The 13,722-nt window shown below is 38.3% G+C and overlaps 1 protein-coding gene across 1 annotated transcript; it reads right to left on the bottom strand.

Moving 5' to 3' along the window:
• Positions 1-4,012: 4,012 nt before the first annotated feature.
• On the bottom strand, positions 4,013-4,960 carry LOC124959509 (olfactory receptor 2D2). The gene has a single exon (XM_047517936.1). The coding sequence runs from the start codon at positions 4,958-4,960 to the stop codon at positions 4,013-4,015; it is 948 nt and encodes a 315-aa protein (XP_047373892.1).
• Positions 4,961-13,722: the final 8,762 nt, after the last annotated feature.

The raw sequence follows: 13,722 nt of genomic DNA, 5'->3' as shown, positions 1-13,722 counted from the left end.
TAAACTTCATTCACCATCGCCAACCACTGAAACCTCAGCACATACATCTACTATGTTCATACACGATGAGATATAATTTACTGTGGTTTTGTCTTAATAAGAGAAAAGCAGTCCATGAAAATCCCACACAAAAAATTAAGATGGTATTTACCTGAGAAACTGGATGCAGGGGAGGGGGCAGTTCTGTGTCAGTGATGTTACTCATCAGTGATGTTGATCATCAGTTTCAAAGAGCCAGAGAGAAAGCAGATTTTCTTGAGGTTATGTGAAGCCTTATTTTTTTAATCATTTTTTTTATTTTTACAGACTGCATTTTGATTCATTGTACACAAATGGGTGCATCTTTTCGTTTCTATGGTTGTACACAATGTAGATTCATACCATTTGTGTAATCATACACGAACAAAGGTTTTTCTGAGGTTGTTGTGAAGGCCTGGGGCGGTGACTCTTTGAATTAGGAGATTCTAAACTCACTCACCTGGACTCGCTGTTGCCGAAGAGTGGTGGTAAAATTGTTCTGCTGATTCTCACTGGCATCCACCATTGGTCGGTGGTGCGGAACCGAGACTCGCACTGTGTCGCTGACTACTTAGGTGTAGGACCAGGCCACTGCACAGGTGCATGTCCACGTGGTTCTCCGGGCCCTCTCCTGGCCTTCTTCAGGGTCTCTAGGTAGGAAATCTCTGAAGACTTCCGCCGCAGGGAATTGGCTGGCTTGTGAGTAGGTTTGGCCACCACTGCCTCCAGTCAGTGGCCCTGGGCTTTGTTTCCCGTCCTGTGACCACCGCCACCCGGAGGCCAGCCTGGAAGACCCTCTTCAGCAGCCCGTCCCAGAGTCCTGCTTTTCCTCCGGGTGGAGGAGGCTTTCTTGAGTTTCTCATGTGTATCCAACCATCAGAGAAGTGGTACTTCTTACTCCCTGCCTAGGTTTTCTCCCTCACTATAGAAAGCCCTTTTATGGAGTTCAGATTGACACTGATTTCTGGGTTTGGTCCTTATAGGGTGTTTTTTTGTTTGTTTTTGTTTTTGTTTTTTGAGAATGTTCAGAATGTAGCAAAATGTAGCCGTCTTTTTTAATCAGCTTTTTCAGCTGCTGTGACTAAAAGATCTGACCAGAACAATTTTAAAGGAGAAAAATTTTATTTGAAGGCTCACAGTTTCAGAGATCTTAGTCCATAGAAGACTGGCTCCAATGCCTTGGGGCCCAAGGTGAGGCAGAACATCATGGTGCCCGAGACTGTGGCAGAGGGAAGAGCTCACATCATGGAGAAGAGTTGAGACTCCACTCACCAGATACAAGTATATACCCAAAGCCACACCCCAATTCCCACCTCCTCCAGCCACACCCTACCACTTCAGTTATCACTGTTAAACCCAGACAAGGGATTAAATCGCTGATTGGGTTAAGACTCTTACAACCCAATCATTTGTCCTCTGAACCTTCTTCATTGTCCCATGCATGAGCTTTTGGGGGACACCTCACATCCAAACCATAACACCCCCTTGTTCTTACTGGATGAAGGTTGGAAATTGGTTGATTGAAGTGGCGAATGCTTATAATCCCAGTGACTTGGGGAAGGTTGAGGCAGGAGGATCACAATTTCAAAAGCTAGCTTGAGCCACTTTGCCAGGTCCTAAGCAATGTAGTGAGATCCTGTCTCTAAATAAAATATTAAAAATGGCTGGAGATGTGGCTCAGTAGTTAAGTGCCCCTGGATTCAATCACCAATACCAAAAAGCAACAACAACAAGAGAGAGAGACAGACAGACAGAGACAGAGACAGAGACAGAGAGAATGGGAAGCAGGACACACAGACTGCAGGAACTGTCTGTTTTGGTGACATCTTATTCAGATCTAAAACAAATGTCACTGGCATGGTTCTCAAGCCCCTTCCCTACTCTCAGTGGATTGCCTATAAGGCAAAGGAGATATTTTGGGCTCTGCACAACCAGATATGAAGTGGACTGAGTTAGCAATATGCAGCATCTCATTTTCAGACACCAAATCACACCAGCACTTGGAATTCATGCCACAGATTTGGGGCAGCCATTTGAGAAAGTCCAAGTTGCCTCCAAGTTGGTGCAAAAGCAGGACCTGGAATGACAACTGGATAAATGCTCACTGACCACAAGTTAGAGGAATTAGAAAGGGATCCTGAAACCCCAGCACTCAGATGGTGAAAGAGGTTGAAGTACTTTCTTAGGACCTTTAAGTAGTGGCCAAAATATGACCTGTTTATACAATTGCCAGAATGTAAAGGTTTTACAAACTTAGGGATTCAGTTGGAGTAGCTCCTTAGATGATAAACTAAGTTACTACTGAGGAGTTACTCCACACTCTTGCACTTGACTGATTAAGAATTATTAGTATCCAAAAAAGAAATACGTTTCCCATGCTCCTGAAGCACTCAGTCCTTATGAATTGGAAACAGAGAATGCTCACTAGTATTGGGATACTTATATTACTGAACTCATGGGCAGACAATGATAAAGTCACTATATTGCCTGCAGTTGACTGATCCTATCTCTAAGTACAAATTGGGTGGCTGAAATACATTAGCTATAAAGACAATTGGTTTTCGGTCTAAGGCAGAAAAATTAAGAATCCATGAAAGGGTGGATTTTAAAAGTTACAATTATTAATTCAGTTCTCATAAGTGACCATAGGAAATATAGCACTATGTTTCCTGCTAATTATTAGCTTTTTTTTTTCATTCCTTTATCTTCCCAGTTTCCTTGCATAAACAATCATGGTGGAAGCTATTCCTTTAGGTACCGAGTAGGAGTGTGACCTACTTGACATTACACTGCTGTGATAAAGTTATCAGTGGAATTTTAAATGTTCCCTGCATTGGGAACATGGATTAATCACTGGGAAAAGAACAAGTGGAAAAGAAGTTTACTTCACCTTCTTTACATGCTTTCAGATGCATCCTCTGTACTTTCTCACCTTGCCATATGCTTCAGAACATTTGCTATCATTTATGGATTGTTACTTTGTTCTCTGTCTTCTAATTATAATACAATAGCAGAGGATCAAAAGGTTTATGGGAAATGAGCTTAAAATGTTTCTTTCCATGGCTTGCTCAACTCTGTATCACATAGCCCACAGCCCCTACCTGGTACATTCTACGTATAGTTACCCTTTCTGGGTCTTAATACCCTCCTCTTTGTTCTTTAGGATTAGGAGTGATTATACCTCCTCAGACTTGCTAGCCCTGAAATATGTCATTATTGATTGTTGGGTTCCAAAACTCTGTAGTCACCTGTATGAAAGTGTATCCTCGTAGATCTTATCTTCATGTCTCTAAAAAAAAAAAATTGTAAGACAGCAGAGCTTATATATTCTGCTTCCTTGTACCCATGATTTTCATTATTGACCTCAAGCATGCATACAGATGCACATACACGCACACACACACAGAACACCTAGCTCATGGTAAGTCAATAAGTAATCTTTGTTAAATTTTTATTATTTTATGTTATAAAAAAATTCAAAACTACCAAATGATAGATCCAGAATAGACAATATGTATCCTGTTTAAAAAGATTTTACAAGGTCACCAGGTGTGGTGGCACAAGCCTGTAGGAGGCTGAGGCAGGAGTATTGCTTAGAGCCTCAACAGCTTAACAAGGCCCTAAGCAACTTAGTGAAAACCTGTCACAAAATAAAAAATAAAAAGAATTGGGGATGTGGCTCAGTGGTAAAGTGCACCTGGATTCAACCCCTGGTATATATATATATATATAAAAAGATTTCACAAGGTTTATGAGATATTACTTTTTCATAGGGAATTCCTTTTAGGTTACAAAGGATGAACCAGAAGGAATTATATCCTGCATCCCGTTGATCATGAATTATTATTCTTCTCCTTCTATAAATGAAGTGCTACATAAATGATAGTGCGTCCGTGGTTAAGGCCCAAGAATGAGAATTTTGCCATATTTAGAGTCACAAGGAAGAGGACTACCTAGCAAGTCTTACATGTCGGAAGTCAAAGTGGTCTCTGGGTCAGCGGTTGATTCCAAGGTGGCGCCAGAAATTCCTTGTGGCTACTTTCCGCAGGGCTCCCTTCACATCCTTGTTTCTCAGGCTGTAGATGAGGGGATTAAGCATGGGAGTCACCATTGCATAGAAAACAGACACTAGCTTCTCCTGCTCTTTGGAAGACTTTGGTGTCATGTAGGTGACAATCGCTGACCCATAAAAAAGGATGACCACCATGAGGTGGGAGCCACAGGTAGAAAATGCCTTGAGCCTCCCTGCAGCTGACTTCATCTTGACCACAGTCACAATGATACGGCCGTAGGAGACAAGGATCAGGGAAACAGGTATGAGGAGAATAACAACCCCCATGAGGAAAATGGCCATCTCTGAAACGCGAGTGTCTGTGGATGCCAGGCTCAACAGTGCAGGGGCCTCACAGAAAAAATGAGCAATACTGTTGCCACCTTGGTAAGGTAGCCTTAGTGTGAAAGTAGTGTCCACCACAGACACTACAATGCCACTGGTCCATGATCCTGCAGCCATTTGGACACACACCCTCCAGGTCATGATGCTAGAGTAATGCAAAGGGTTACAGATGGCCACATACCGATCATAAGACATCACTGCCAGAAGGGCACACTGTGTACACCCAAAAATGAGGAAGAGCAGAAGCTGAGCTGCACAACGTGTGAATGAAATGGACTTCTTTCTAGAAAGCAGGTGGACTAGGGCCTGAGGAACTATGTTGGTAGAGAAACAGAGGTCAGCCAGTGACAGGTTGCAGAGAAAAAAATACATGGGCGTGTGAAGCTGGGAGTCAACTTGAACGAGGGATATGAGAAGCAGATTTCCAAGCACAGTGACCAAATAGACACCCAGGAATAAGATGAAGAGCAGCTGCTGGGTGAGGGGGTCATCAGAGAGTCCCAGAAGGAGAAATTCTGTTGCTTGTGTATGATTTGTCTGCCTCATAGTCTATCTCCCTTTCCAGCAAGAAGTCAGGTGTGCATATCCAGAAATGACCCCAATCACAATGAGCCTTTTCAAAAACCCCCTTTACAAGACCTTTAGATGTTGATCATTCTACTTCAGTTTGAACAGTTTCGGTGTTTTGGAATAATACTCCATAAGATAGTGCTTTCATTTTTTGTTTTCAATTGGCAAGTGTAGAGTAGATCAAAAGAATCATCTTTCATATTCTACATATCACACTTTTAATAATGAATACAGATTGGATTCATCTGTGAAGTTCAGCCATATAATTTCCACATCTATGCCATTTTCATCTCTGGGTCCTTTAGAAGACATGACTTAGTACTTCATTCAGTAAGTGAATTCCCTGTGGCTAATGCTTCTTCTATCACATTTCCTCCATCACAGGATTGTGGGGTATTTTTTTTTTAATATTTTGAATATGCAACTGATCCAGTTGACTTGATTGTTCCTGAAAGGACAATCAAGAAGGTGTAAGAATTCAAAAAGAGTTAAAATACCTTATAGAATTCATATGTGTCATAGGGAAAAATAACCTGCCTTGAAGGATCTGGGGACAACTCTAAACATCCCTTGGCAATCTTTTCTCAGCCTCCTCTGAGCTCTGCAATATAAATCTCAACTGTGAATGAGCTTCCAGAATGGAAGACACCCTTGACTGGCTTCCTGCTTGACTCAAACAGCTCTACTCCACCACCTCTGGCCCATCACCTCTCACTGCCTGACTTTATCAATTGTCTAACTCTCCCAAATTAAAAACTCCTTGGAAAACTGTCTATGCTATTTTCATCTCTGGGTCCTTTAGAAGGTGTGACATAGCACTTAATTCAGTAAATGATTATTAATTAAATGAGGTAAAAATAATTTGATTGCATAATTAAGTAGAATTGTTTAGGAGGCCTGACAATTTCCCTGGAAAGACTTGAAAGATTTTGAGAGTGAAAATAAAATTTAATGGAGCTGTTCTAAAAAGAAGAGAAATTTAAGTATGAAATTTAAGGTATTATGCAAAGATTGAGCTATTAATTCTGCACATAGTAGAAGTATCTCAAAATAAGGTTTTAAAATGCATCAAAATGAATGTATAAGTGATTACTGAGGAAACCAGTAATATCAAAATACAGTTACTGAGAAAAAAATGTGTATAAAGTCATACATGTGTTTTATTAACACACAATAATAGAGACAGTATGTGTCTTTAGTAACACATTAAATTTCTTAAATGTGGTGCTGGATCTTATAACCACCTTCATTTCAAAATAATTATGATCTTAAATATTTGGAGATATCTTCAACAACTGAAAATACTGTGGTTGCTGATAAAGTCATAGATATTTCTAAGACTAGTATGGCTTGGTTACCTGTATTTAAACCAGAAGAAAATACCAAATATCAGTTAGAAGAAAGTAAAAATATAGAAATAGCATTTCACATCCAAATTGAAGGATACCCTCAATTTCATTTTAAGAACTGCTAAGGTACAGGAATTGTCTTCAAGAAATTAAAAAGACAAAATTACACCCAATGTAATCTAGTAACAGAGTCTTAGCATCTGGAAGGGTTTGTAAGTCAAAGGGGTGAAAGACTTCAACTCATAATTGATCTTAAGATTGAAGTTGGGATGTGGCATCCTAAGAAGTATTCCATTTCACTTCTGTTTAACCATGTGGTGTTTATGCTACTTATTCACTTTGTAGGTAAAAACTTTTAAGCACATAACTTACTCTAAATCTTGCATCGTCTATGTGACAAAAGCCTAATTTACAGCCCCTTCACCCTTATCCATTGGTGACTAGCCTTGGATTTCTCTCTTCTTTTCTCACTTCCTGGAATCTCTCCCACAATTTCTTTCCCCACTCTCCATTCTAACCTCCAATACACAAACACAGACACACACAAATATGCACTCACACCTAGTCTATATTAGGTACATAAGTGTGCCTACAACATCATGTACTTACCTCCATAGTAGATCTCAAGAAACTATATTGAAAATATTTGGATTACTCTGTGACCATTGATATTCAGGGGGAGGGACCACATCTGAATCATCTATATTCACAGCAAATAAGATTAATGGTAGTACATGAAAAATGTCCAACATATATTTCTTGAACTGATTTCATCTGAGCCAAAGTGGCAGAAGACAGAGAGGAGAATGTCAGTCAGAGATGAATGTGACTTGTGACTTGTCAGATGTTGGAGGCTCTCACTGCAGCATTAGGAAGCAGAATCCCAACCTCCATGATTGTGTGTGTGTGTGTGTGTGTGTGTGTGTGTGTTACAATTTTATTCAATTGTACAAATGAAGTTAGTGTGTATGAAATGTAAATGAAACAGTTACAGTGAAACTAGTGGAGAAGTGAAAAATCTCAAAGAAAGGATGCCTAAAGCATGAGAAATCCACATTCATTAGTAGTTCATCTTCAGTTTTAATTGACCCTAAATGCTAGCAACTTTTTAAACAAATGTTTAAATCATGATGAATATTCTGGAGAGATTTCAGCACAGGCACTAAGATTTATATGTTGTTTGTTTTCAATCAACTTATTATGCACTTACATAGTATATTCTACAGATTTGTCACAGGTCAGATCACATTGTTGAGGAAAACAGTAATTAGAAGGGATTCCATAAAGTGTACTCAGCTTGAGATATCCATTGTACAAGAGTACAGAGATCATCATAAAAAATGAGATTCTGAGAAACATAGTTTTGATAAGGAAAATATCTTAAGCTTCCATTTCCCATTTTAATTACTAAAATCACTTAACAATGTCATGTCTGTTGTATGGCAAATGTGTAGAGGAATTCAGTCAAATTTCTTGGAAGCAACATATTTAGCAGTCTGGGATATGCAAAATGATGGAAAATAGAGTGCTACTCAACACGATTCTTTTTTCATTTTTTACAGATATCCTGTTAATATTAGACCAAGGCAAAAAATGTTTAGTGCATAAACCAGTTTATTTTAAGAGTCAGCATTTTAGTCTTCTTACTTTGAACTACTTGTACTTGGTACTCTACCTATTATAGATGATTTATCTTACCCAATGAAATCGAAAGTACTTTGTAACCAGATTTATAAGGGACATAAAGTTTTAAATTTTCAAACTGTATAACCAAATGCAAATGTGGAGGAGAAAATGTATCCCTAAGTGACGGTGAATCTACCCTTAGGATTAAGAAGCTTGTGTAAGAAAATCATTTTTACCACTGAGCTTTCTGTCATTTTTATTTTTGCCTGTTGCCAAATTTAACAGGAACTTATGAGTTCATTTCTCTAAAGATAAAATATGTCACTGGACATGAAACAGGATGAAGGGGTGACATAAACATGCATTTTCTAATCCAACATGTATTTTAAGGAAGAAGAAACTAAGTAAACCCTTAGGGAACCAAGAGAAAATTACCAATTTTCTCTTCTGATTCCAAGATCCTTTATGCTAAAATCACCTATCCTTTATTTATGACATGTGCTTACTGTCTTCCAAACCAAGCTCAGCAGAAGAATTAATCCTCTCCCTCTGCTAATCTTACCAAGATTTTTCTCATCTTGAGGGGGGAGAAGGATCAAATTAGTATGTCAAGGCCAATGAAGTCACTCCACTGTTGAGGGAGAAAGTGCTGCAGGTACATTGGCTTCAGCGTGACCCAAAGAGAGACAGTGAGCATCTTGTCTTGAAGGCAGAGAGCTCAATAAAATCTCCAAAGTCAAAACCAAGGGCAAGGCAGTAAGGGGAATCCCACATCTTCTGCATTCTCCTACTCAATCCAAAGGTCTTCTCATTGACTTCAACATATACTGTGCAACCTTAGTTCCATATAAATGAGGCAAAGTGGGGATGGGGAAAACTAGGAGCAGTCTCTAGAGCAGCAGAAGTACTCAGGAGAATTCTGAATCATTAGTGCACATCCTGAGCTGTTTCCTCTCAAAATGCTCCCCAATGGTTATAAGGAAGACAAAAACTAACATGTAGGTAGCACTCACATCTTATGTACAGATCCTATCACCAGTTCTTCTCTCATGTCTACTTTGGGCAAAGGTCATATTGTTGCAAAATAGTATGTTGATGCTCAGGTATACCACATGCACTCTGTATGATTTTGAGAAAGTTCATCATTTGCAGAATGTGAAGATGATGTGTCCCAGATAACTATAATTAGATGAGTGTGATTAACATGAAGTCTGCACATAGAAAGAGTTCAACAAATATCACCTCTAATTATAATAAGAGGGATAGGGGACTGAGATTATGGATAGTATCTGAATTTTAGCAGATATCATGTGTGACATTGTTTGAGAAATTTATTATACATTTGCAGAATCCTCAAATGCCTGGGTGAAAGGCTAAAAGAGCAAACACAACAAAATTTAAAAAAAAAGAAGTTATGCAGAATACTAGCTATGTGGATGTAAGTGGGGAGAATAGAGATCAGAGCCTGAAAAGAAGAGAGCCTCTGGCAAAAAACCCTCTTTCAGTTTCAGCTTCTAAGTGACTATCCTAAAGCCAACTGAACAACTTACAAAAGTTGATGGAGGAGGATATTCTTTTAGGCCAAGTTAGTTAATTGTGCTGTTAAATTTATATCTTTATAATTTTCTATCAAATTATTTTTAAATTACTAAAGGAAGTTCAACAAAATACATATGTGAATCTCAGGGCTGGAGTTGTGGCTCAGTGGTAGAGCACTTGCCTAGCATGTGTGAGGCCCTGGGTTTGATCTTCAGCACCACATGTAAGTAAATAAGTAAATAAAGGTATTGTGTCCATCTACAACTAAAAATATATATATATGTGAATCATATGTTTAATTTGCAATGTCATATCTTGAAATAATTTTAGATTTTCAGAGAAGTTAAAGGAAAAGCACAAAGAACTCTTGTACCTCCCTTACCTGGATTCTCCAATTATTAACATTTTCTTTATCGTAGTATTTTAATATCTTGATAGTAAGCTATAGACATGATGCTCATAATTTATAAAGAGCTCCTACATATTAATAAGAAAGTCAGAAATTTCCAGTTTTTAACTGAGCTAAAAACCTGTATGTCAACTTTCAATATAGGAAATGCATTCAGCTAGTAGGCATATGAAAAGTATGCAACATAATTAGCCACAGGGTATATAAATTATAAATTACAGTGACATTCCATTTACCCTCATCAAAATGGATAAAATGAATGAGTATATGGAGTAATTATGGGAGCATAAATTGGTACAATCAACTTAAAAATTCCATTTGGCAGTATCCTTAAATATAAAAGAGTAAGGAAGAAAGAAGGAGCAAAGGAGGGAAGGACAGAAAAGGAAAGAAGGAGGAAACAGGTGCCCTCCCCCCATGCATATATTGCTGCTGTGAATGTAAAAGGGTGCAGAGGCTGTGGAAAACAGACTCTTCAATAAGTTAAGCATAGAATTACCATGTGCCTCAGCAATTCTACTCCTAGGTGTATAGTAATGAAAACTGAAAATAAGTGTCCAAATAAATGATAATACATAAATTTTCATAGTAGTAGCATTACATAGAATAGGTTAAAAATGGAGATGATCCAAATATGTATCAAGTAGGAATAAACAAGAAAAATTAGGTATATCCATACAAAGGAGTAATCCTCAACCCAAGGGAGAACAAAGTACTGGAACACGCTACAAAGTAGAAGGAGCCTGAAAACATTATGCTGGTCAGAAGAAGCAAAACACAATGATCACATATCACATGATTCCATTTATATGAAATATTTAGAATAGGCAAAGACACAGAGGCAGAAAGCAAATTAGTGGTTGCCCATTGCTGGAGAGAGGAATGAATGGGCAGCGATGGTGACAGCATGAATGGTAGTTCACAGTATCAATATTTAAAAATGAATACACCTTTATACCCAATAATGAAACTTCAGGAAACATTTCATTCTAATATACCTGACACAGGAACAAATATGTGTGTTCAAAAATATTCACTGTGGCCGTTTTAATGCCTAAAGACTGGACATAATCTGTCCTTTAATATGGTTATAGTTAAATAAGTCATGCCATATTATAGCATAGAACATAATTCATCTATTTTAATAAATTATTAAACCAAAATTAAACTACAAATAATGTATAAGCCAAGGAACAAAACAAAAATATTCCAAATTAATAGCATTCACTAATGGGATGGATATTTTGCTGAAGTTAGATTTGCCAACTTCAAAAAATTTCTATGAATCTCACATGCATTTTGCATTATGTTTTTTGTTTGTTTGTTTTTTGATATTTTGGCACCAGATATTGAACCCAGCAGCACTTAACCACTGAGCCACATTCCCAGTTCATTTTTTTAAACTTTTTATTTTGAGACAGGGTCTCCTAAGTTGCTGAGGCTGCCTTTAAACTTGTGATCCTCCTACCTCAACCTCCCAAGCCACTGGGATTACAGGAGAGTGCCAGTGCATCCGGCACTGTATCTCACAAGGTTTTACCACCATCTGATAATTCCACCATTTTTCTCTTACATTTTTTTTTCATCTTCAGATGATAAGTATGAATTATTTAAATGTAAAACTCACTTTTGTTTTGAATTTTTTCATTAGCTTGATGGAATAGGAATAGTTCCATTTTCATGAAACCAAACCAAGATCTTAATCTAAGAAACAGTGTCATTCTGGGGAGAAAAAACTGTTATTTCCACTGTAAATTATTCCAACAAAAGAAAAACTTTGACTTTATGTTCAGTTGAAGTTGACAACTTGATTACAGCAACACACTCAGAACCCCCATTCTCAAGTTGATATTGGGATGGAGTTAACCAAACTGAACCCTACTACTTAAGGTGGTTACACAGCACCCAAAATATCATAAAATGAAAGTGCAAATCCTGAAATCAATTTGTGTTGCTCAATGAGGAAAGTAAGCACCCAGGTGATCCAACACATGCTTATGTTCATTTTAATTTAATTACCAAATGAACAAAAACGAAAGTTGATGACTTGTGTGGCCCTGAGCATATATCTGCTGGTTCCACTTTTAAACATTTGTGTAAGATTTGAAAAAAGAATGAGTATAATTTGGCAACTTTAGTCTGTGACTCTAAATACAGTACAGGGTATCTCAGAGGATGGAAAGGTTAATAAAGCTGAGAGCTCCAAGGAAGGGATGCCCTGTTTATATAACTCCAAGGACCTCACCTGTAGATATATGCACAAATGAAAATGCTCAGTTCAGAAGTGGGACCTAAGAGACTTGGGTTTGTTCCTTGAGTCAAGCAAAGCAGAAAAGTTGGGATGAAGTCAAACTCAATCAAATGATTAGTTCAGACCTTGGAAGTAATTTCTCAGGAGCCAGTTTACAAATGGTGCTGTCCTTCAAGTGTGGATCTGCAGACTAAGTCTTACCCTCAGACTAGATCCTTGGTTCCTTCACTGGTGACCCCACAGCCCTGTTGTTGCCTCTTATCTGCCCTGAGGTGAGAAAGGGAAACTGTTATGGGCCTCAGTCTATAGGATTCTGTAATATGGCTTCGGGATAGCAGGTAAGCATGGTGTTCAAAAGGAGGATCTTTGTTGTTTGCCCTCCTTCACCTCATTTCTTTTCCTTGCTAGACTTCAAGACAGCAATTCTATTTCCACTCTTCTCCAGAATTCCAGCCTGAAAATCCAACTCCATACCCTCTCCTTCAGCAATGAGGTAGATTCCAGAGAGACCACAGAGCACCTACTCTCCCACATTTCTTTCCTTTTGCTATTGAAAGCAGCTCTACCTGATTCTCCCCTGCCCTCTACTGTCAGCCTGTTAGTCTTCATTTCTTCTTCAGCATGCACTTGTTCCACCATCTCCCTATGTGGATCACACACTGAATAGGGAAGGCTGAAAGGATGCTAACAATATTGCTTTGAGGAGCTCCATCAAGAGCTTGAGCATGCTCTGGGTCTTGGAGATGTGAAGCAAACAATTCCCTCATGACCTAGGACATGTAGATGACAGTAGGTCCAACTACAATCAAGGCTGTCCTCCTAGTGCAGAGGAGGGCTCCAGTGTCTCTGCAGATGCTATCATACATACTTAATTTCTAAATATTCTCATTACAAGTCAGTCACCATGGGTTCCCATATGACTCAGACTTAGTCAATATCCAATTGGCTCCGTACTTACACTGACTTTTTTGTTATGGTGAAAGATTTGTTGGCTATCAGGGTGCTATACAAAAAAAAAAAAGAACTCATATGTATGTCATAAATACTTGTGCGTGGTATGAGAGATTATGAAGCTGAGAGTTAAGTACATATAGTTTGGAGTGTGTGTGTATAACAAGGAAGCCGTGTATGGAAAAAAAAATTATTAAGATATCTGGAAAGGCCTATTATTACGAGGCTAGTAAGGCCTCAGAAAGAAAATATTTCTATTGCTTATCCTTTCAGTATGGGGAAATATCCACTTACAGCTCTCTTCCTCCTGCTTTTTCTTCACATCTCTGGATTCCTATTGTTCTGTGTTCAACTTCCTCTCCCTGCTTTCTTCTTACTTCTTTTTCTCTTTATTTTTATTCTTCCCATTCTTACTTTTTCTTTACTTTATCTCCATACTAGACAAAGAGATACCACTGTTGAATTAATTAGGAAAATCGGCAAAGTTACATGAAATCTTCAGTGTGAAAGAAAGATCCTTCCTAGATTTCCTTGATATATGAATGATATTGCATTTCATCTGATTTAACTTCCTTTCACTCATTTATTACTCTTCTTTCCTGTTTTAACAGTA

The sequence above is a fragment of the Sciurus carolinensis genome, chromosome 11 (genome assembly GCF_902686445.1).
Source record: "Sciurus carolinensis chromosome 11, mSciCar1.2, whole genome shotgun sequence".
NCBI lineage: Eukaryota > Metazoa > Chordata > Mammalia > Rodentia > Sciuridae > Sciurus > Sciurus carolinensis.
The sequence above is the reverse complement of the archived record's forward strand: the minus strand, read 5'-3'. Positions and strand labels throughout refer to the sequence as shown.

Excerpts from the sequence above, each read along its gene's own strand:
- LOC124959509 (XM_047517936.1), bottom strand. The coding sequence starts at position 4,960 with ATGAGGCAGACAAATCATACACAAGCAACAGAATTTCTCCTTCTGGGA.